Source organism: Pseudochaenichthys georgianus, chromosome 17 (genome assembly GCF_902827115.2).
Source record: "Pseudochaenichthys georgianus chromosome 17, fPseGeo1.2, whole genome shotgun sequence".
Classification (NCBI taxonomy): Eukaryota; Metazoa; Chordata; class Actinopteri; order Perciformes; family Channichthyidae; genus Pseudochaenichthys; species Pseudochaenichthys georgianus.
Genome location: NC_047519.1, coordinates 22,079,306 through 22,086,265, shown reverse-complemented (window position 1 = coordinate 22,086,265; position 6,960 = coordinate 22,079,306). Strand labels below are relative to the sequence as shown.

General features: G+C 44.9%; 1 protein-coding gene across 1 annotated transcript; it reads right to left on the bottom strand.

Annotated features, from left to right (window-relative positions):
* Positions 1–42: 42 nt before the first annotated feature.
* Positions 43–6,960, bottom strand: map6d1 (MAP6 domain containing 1). The gene is made up of 3 exons (XM_034104616.1): positions 6,022–6,960; positions 4,907–5,195; positions 43–964 (listed from the first exon to the last, which is right to left on the bottom strand). The coding sequence occupies exons 1-3, from the start codon at positions 6,549–6,551 to the stop codon at positions 887–889; spliced, it is 897 nt and encodes a 298-aa protein (XP_033960507.1). The 5' UTR covers positions 6,552–6,960; the 3' UTR covers positions 43–886.

The following is a 6,960-nucleotide window of genomic DNA, read 5'->3' as shown; positions in this document are numbered from 1 at the left end:
TTGTGTTGAACATTTTTGTTTGCTTTGGATCAGGATAGTTTGCTTTTTCCTTACATTTTACAGAACATTTCATTTTTTATTCAAGTATGACACACGAAAACCCTTTCTCTCCCGCATTACCTGACCTTTGGTATAACAGTGGTTAACTGCAATCAGAACTCTATTCATACTTTTCGTTTAATAAGGGGTCCATGGTGTTTTTCAGGCCAAAGACCCCCTCACCTGAAAGAGAGACAGAGCAGGGACCCCTACTACTTATTTAAACTGGGCCTAAAAAAGAGCCGAGTGACATCTCATAGAAAGTGCTAATATCCTTATATTCTTTTATTGTAATTTCACTTACATGATTTTTTTTCTTTAACAATAGATTTACAAAATAATAGACTGAACAATACTTTCTCAAAATGGTAAACTAACTAGGGAAATAAATAACTTGTTTTCTAGCAGAACACCAAAAGGGCAAGAAAGTACTCGTAAGCATACACACTTAGTGACCTTAGTGATGTCATTCGTTACCGTAGCAGACCCGACATTATGTACAACTAAAGGACAAATCAGCAGGTGCACACACACACACACACACACACACACACACACACACACACACACACACACACACACACACGGAGCAGCCAGTTTCTTGTGCATCTATAACCGCAACAAAAAAACTATTTCTAACATGCATTTCTTTTTTCATAGCAACAGGGGTCGTAGGAGTGTAAAAGGGTCTGTCTGTCTCCACTCGGGTCGTGGCGCTGCAGCTCCACAGGATTTACAACATTATACATTCCCTTGCATAGATTCTTGTGTTGTGGAATGGACTCAAATCATTCCCCTTGATTTCTTAAAACGATCAAAGAGGAACGGTTGGAAATCGGAGCAGCTGTCAGATGTTGAAGACCCTCGGCCCGCTTTGAAAGAGAGCTGAAGAGTTTGGAGGGAACTTGGTCCTCACCAGATGATCCTGAGACATGGGCGAGAGACAGAGAGAGAGATGCAGGTATTACAGCAGCTATTAAGGTTATCAGAGACATTAAAGCAGAGAGGGCAGCAGCTGTGGTGCCTTCACTGGACCCATGAAATTAGAGGAGACTGCTTTTGACTGTGCTGTCGAGATGAATCAGGTCTGCTGTCAGAGTGCTAGCAGTCCGGACTGTTGCTGTTTCCTGCTTAGTGCTGCTCAGTTCTGCTGATGGCAGCTCTTTTAAAACCCTGGCCCAAAAGTTGCCTTTAAATATGTTCTTTATTTTTCTCTTCTTCTGCTGTCCCGGCAGCACTTTGAATGTGACTTCACAGCTCAGTGGGTGGCAGGAAAGGCAGCTCATGTTGTTCGGCAAGTCGCTTTGGTGTGTGAGTGTATTCACCTCGTACCCACACACACACACACACACACACACACACACACACACACACACACACACACACACACACACACACACACACACACACACACACACACACACACACACACACACACACACACACACACACACACACTCTCCAGCTTTTCTGCTCTGTGTAGCAGCCAGGTCTGCCTCTCTCCTAAATTAGATTTGTGCCAAAGAAGACTGCATCCCTGTGCAACATTGCACTTTAACAGATAATCCATCAAATTGTGCTCTCCAGCTACACCCCCCCTCCCCCCACTTCCCTCCCTTTCCCATTCTCTCATCACCTATCTTTCACATGCTGCATTTCGTTCTTCTGTCGTCATCCTTTTCCCCCATAGCTTTATCTCTTTTCCCTCAACCTTCTCTTGCCTTTCCTCTGCTCTTTAACACAATTCTCTGCTCGCTCCCTGCCAGCTGGGAACAGACTCTCCCTCTGTAGTCCCAGGCAGCATGGGAAAAGGGAAGAGGTCCAAGTGAAAGACAAGGGGAGAGAAAACAGCGAAAAAGCCCGGATTGGGGGATAGCTCGAGGTTTAAAGCTATTGTGAGCAGCCTTTCCATCTCATCTGTGCACTGTGTTACTGCCTCACAAAAACACAGCACTGCCATGCATTGTGTTCAGAAGTTAAGCAGGGCAGCCAGTGAGCTTTAAGAGTACAAACTCAAATCCAGGGGGCTGCTGCCATAAGCTGACTATGCAACAACCAAGAATGTAATAACAAGAGTTTCTTCTCTGCATGCTAAATGTGTTCACCATCCAGCGGTTTTGTGTTGCTCATCCCTGACACACACACACACACACACACACACACACACACACACACACACACACACACACACACACACACACACACACACACACACACACACACACACACACACACACACACACACACACACACACACACACACACACACACACACACACACACACACACACACACACACACCGGATTAATTGGGCCCGTCCTTGCAAATCTGTTTGCCTTGTATAGCAGATTCCGAAAACACACTTCTGTGCAGCGTGACAAGTGGGACAGCCGAGATTCAGGTTGAACAGACGTTCCTTCTCTCATGTGAGCAACCTCTCACTGGGGGGGGGGGGGTGTTCAATGAGTGCAAGAAAAGGTGTCTCATCATGAAAAGCGTGTCCTAATCACTCATTTGTCTGCTGCGTGTCATGAAATTAGAGATGGCTCTTATCCGTGGAGATGGATTTGAATGTGTTTTAGGTGGGGGAGCAAACAATTTGACAGATTGATTTGAGCAATAATGAGAATGTCATGGCTGCCCAACTCCTTTATCATTAAGAGCAGATTTATTCTGATTTCAGCAGCTTATTTGGTACTTAACCATTACATCTTTTAATGAATAGATACAGTCTGCTCCACGCTAAATGGGGAAGCGTCGCCTGCTGGTGAAAACACAGTTGGGTTTAGTGTATCTTACAGAATGGCATCACAAAGGGAGAATGCCCTCAGAGACAAATACCATGACCCAGCGTAATGCATACTGGAGTGGGATGTGTAATGCTTGGTCAGACACCTCTGCGGGGGGCTGCTGAGTCAATAATGAGTCGGCAGTGTGTGGGCCTGTGGTGACCGGGGTGGATTATCTAAGTTCAACTTGATTTGCTGCCAGGCTGGTGTACTGGCAGATTGTGGTACAGCTGATGAAAAGGCACTGAAACTGCACATGTTTCAAAGCCATATCTGTATGTGTGTGCTTGGGGTTTAGTGTGTGTAATATTAAGTGCAGGTTGCACAGCTGATCACACTGCCAGCAGCACATCCCTTCTTAATGTGCCATGAACTCTCTCTCCAACTGGGCCGGTGTTATTAATAGAGCCTGTGTCCTACAATTGACATCTCTCAGTTCGAACTCTTCACCATCACACAGCATAATGAGGGACAAAAACGCTCAGTAGTAGTCATTATTTCAAAAAGAAATATGCAAATAACCACTTAAGTTTCTCTCTTCTGCATCATTATTGTCTAACCTCAGGAAGTTGCAGAAGTCCAATTCCCCCTTGATAAAACTCCAATGTGTAAAATTGTTATTTTAATTTCTTGTATTAATTTAAATTCAGTTATATCATCAGTCAAATGAATGTCTCTGACCTAATAAAACGGTTTCCAAAATGTCAGTTGCGAAGAAAAACAGCCATTTTTAAAGTTTTGAAACAATGCATTTTTTTAAGATAATGCAATTGTTTTTTTATGTTGTTTATGTAGCCTGTCTATGAAGGAACACACATTCTGAGATTGATTACTTTCACAGGTTTGTATTCTGCACATTGCTAAAATAAAAATGTGTTTATCACATTTGTATTATTTCTTAGCTAAATGTTAATTGAGGCTTCAAAATGTTGGAGCATGCCTTCAAACCATCCTCTAAAGTAGCCTGTAAACTTCCCCAGGTTCCTATAACTCCCAAATATCAAGGACATCATGACCTTAGTGTAGCTAGGACCCGCCAAACATAGATTTGTCCCACAAACACATGTTCTAACCCTTCAGTGTGAGATGTATTGCTACACAGTGTGCAGCAGAGAGACCAGACAGACCCGACCTAGACCAGATCCCCACTGGCAGATGGCGCCGTGATGTGTGGGCGGGAAGAGGGATGGCACTAAACCTCTGGAGATTCCTAAAATCTGTCTCACTTACTGTCACGCAAAACAGCTGACCTGAGCAACATCACAGGGAGGGGACGGAGGAAAGGGTGTCGTGTCCCCTCAGACAGTTTATCCTACGATAATCTGAAACAATCTGACTGAACTGATGAATATTCAGCATCCTGAGCAAATCCTCTTGCCCTGTTGAGTTATGCTTCTGTCCGACATCTGCTTCTTTCTGTCCCAGACCTCCTGCCTTTGCTGAGAGCAAAAGAACTGGGGCGAAATGTCAAATCGTGTGAATATTTGGTCGATTCTTTAACCTTTGTCATTCTGCCCCTGGCCATATTACGGACACTTTTTCAAAATAACTCAGTTACATTTCTTCAACATTATGTGTATTTTTACTATATTTTAGTATCGCTGCAGGTCCAAAAAAACATTGCCCGTTCATGATTTAGACTCCCATTTAGACCAATGTCTACACTTGTCTACAGGTTTTCTTTGTTTTCTGACCAAAGTGCAACAAAATTAGAACTATTAGCTATTCACTTTTTGTTCTAATCAAGCCTTTTCTTTTCAGGTCAAAGTAATATGTGTAGCACCAGCAGTCTGTTGCCTAACAGAGCACATGGTCTGTTTAAACTGCTGGGTCACTTTGAGCTGCTTTAGGACAGGATGCTGTATCACTTTTCTGAAGCGCCCCATCAGCAACAGGCCACCAGGGAGACGGGAGAAGCTGAATTTAGGGAGGATGCTGCATGCTGCAATTCAAACCTGTAGCTCCTCCAATGAGCCCTTTGTACATTGCATGGCTCCTCCACACAAACTGGCGGCAGCATTTGCTTTAATATATCGTGTAAACACACAATTTTACTAACATTTCTGTCTTTGCTTACCTCTGCCTCGCTCAGGTGGAGGCTGGAGGGGGTGGGTGAACCACCAGCTGGCAGGGCAGTGGGGATGTGCTGGGGGCCACCAGCAGGGTGTACGTTGGGGGCAGCAGATGTGATATTTTGCTCCTTATGATGCAGCCCTATAGACGGGACGTCCCCACTGTAGGCAGCCTGGTAGCTAGTCTCACGTGGGACGTTAGTGGCCTCTGTCCCCGGGCTGGAGTACTGAGTTGAAGGATTTTTCCTCGCACTTTTGGCTGGTCTCACCCCGGTCCACTGCCTGTACTCTTGCCTGGAGGAAGAGGCAAAAGTTTGTCTGAGAGTAACTTAAAGGGGGATCATACCAGCTTCATACCTAAAGATATGTTTATTTGTCATGGGGAGTGCATATCATGTGAAAGAAGTTGTCTTGTAAAGTCTCCTAAAGCTTGGTGCAAAAGCTTCCTAAAGTCTAGGTTTAACTGACATCAACCAGGCAGTGAGATATGCTATCAATTTGCATTGTTTGAAGTGACTCAATGTAGTTAATGCTTGAAAGCAGTGAAATACCACTGCTCCTATACTACTTGGGTTAAAGGCAGAGGTCAAATTTCACAAATTGTAATATGTGACAATTAAAGAGGGTTTCATCCCTCCCATTCGATCTATTCTATTGCATTTTTAAATGTGTTTCTATAACACATGGTCATATTGAAAATGTTGGTAGGCCTACTATGGGTTATTTATATAACTTTATAGGGGTCTGGACCAACCAAGGGATTGTACAAAAACTGAGTGATTGCAAGATGATCAACAAAACAATAATCCAATCTTTTCAAATATATTTTTTTATTGTGAAGTATACTGCACAGTTTAACTTTTTTTTTTAATCTAAAAAGGCTAAAACCCTTAGTAAACATAAAGCTAACATTCTTTGATTAAACTAGTTGTAATTGATTGGAAAGGAGATGTCTACATAACCTGAAATAAAATGCAACATCCAACCAAAGAGAATAATTGATGACCATGGAAGTCAATGAATTTTAAAACACACAAATCTAATTAGGCATCAAAGCAAGCACCAGCATTCACACAGAGGACAGCGACAGGTGCTGCAACCAGAGGCGGACATGTCCTACCTGTAGGAGCTGGTTTTGCTCTCCTCCACCCCCTGGGGGTCTGTCCCCCTCTGCCCCCTGCCCCGCTCCTCGCCCTCCCCCGGGTGTGCCTGGCTGTGGTACCCGTTCTCCGGGCTGTCCGGAGCACTGTCTGCCCTGCTGCCCCCGTTACTAATCCAAGGGAAATTCTCCTTTTTGGGAATGGGCCAAGGTTTGAAATCCTGCTTGTACTGGGTCACACTGTTGAAAGGCACTCCGGGTGGGTGATACTCCTCCCGGGGCTTGTAACTTTGCTCCGTTCGTGCCTTGAGGGATCCTCGGGTCCCCGGGCCATCTCTGGGCGCATGAGAGGGGCCACGCGGGTCCGGGGTAGCGTACTTATTCCCGGGTGCGCGCTCCGAGGCGGAGACCTGTTTGGTGATGGAGCGCACCTCATGATCCGGGATGTCCGAGTAGTTCTGGATGGTGAGCGGGACGGAGAGGTCCGATTTGTCGAACTGGTTCCAGAAGCGAGCCAGGCAGCACACTCTGCTGATGCACGGCCAAGCCATCCCCTCCCCTAACTGTGCGACTTGTAGAAGAAATCAAAGAAAAAATAACAGAAAAAGAAGAGGAAAAACGACAGATTACATTCAGAAAGAGTATCGCCCTCCCTCCGCGTCCGTTAGTGGGGAGCTGAGAGAATACAGTGTCCAGCAGTCCATGTCAGCAGCAGAGGAGTGCCAGGAGATGAACCGGTCTACCGGGGACCGTCATTGAATATTCCTCTCACGTGGTCTGCGATAGTGCCTCCACTATGCAGAGGAATTTGTGGCAAATGATTCCCTGTATCTCCAATCAGGTCCAAAGTGTAGCCCAAACATCGGATTGAAATTATTATTATGTTTTGCTTTTTCCCCCATCCAGGCTATTGTGCAATTAAAATGGTTCAGGGATATGTTTTATTGCTGCTCCATTTTA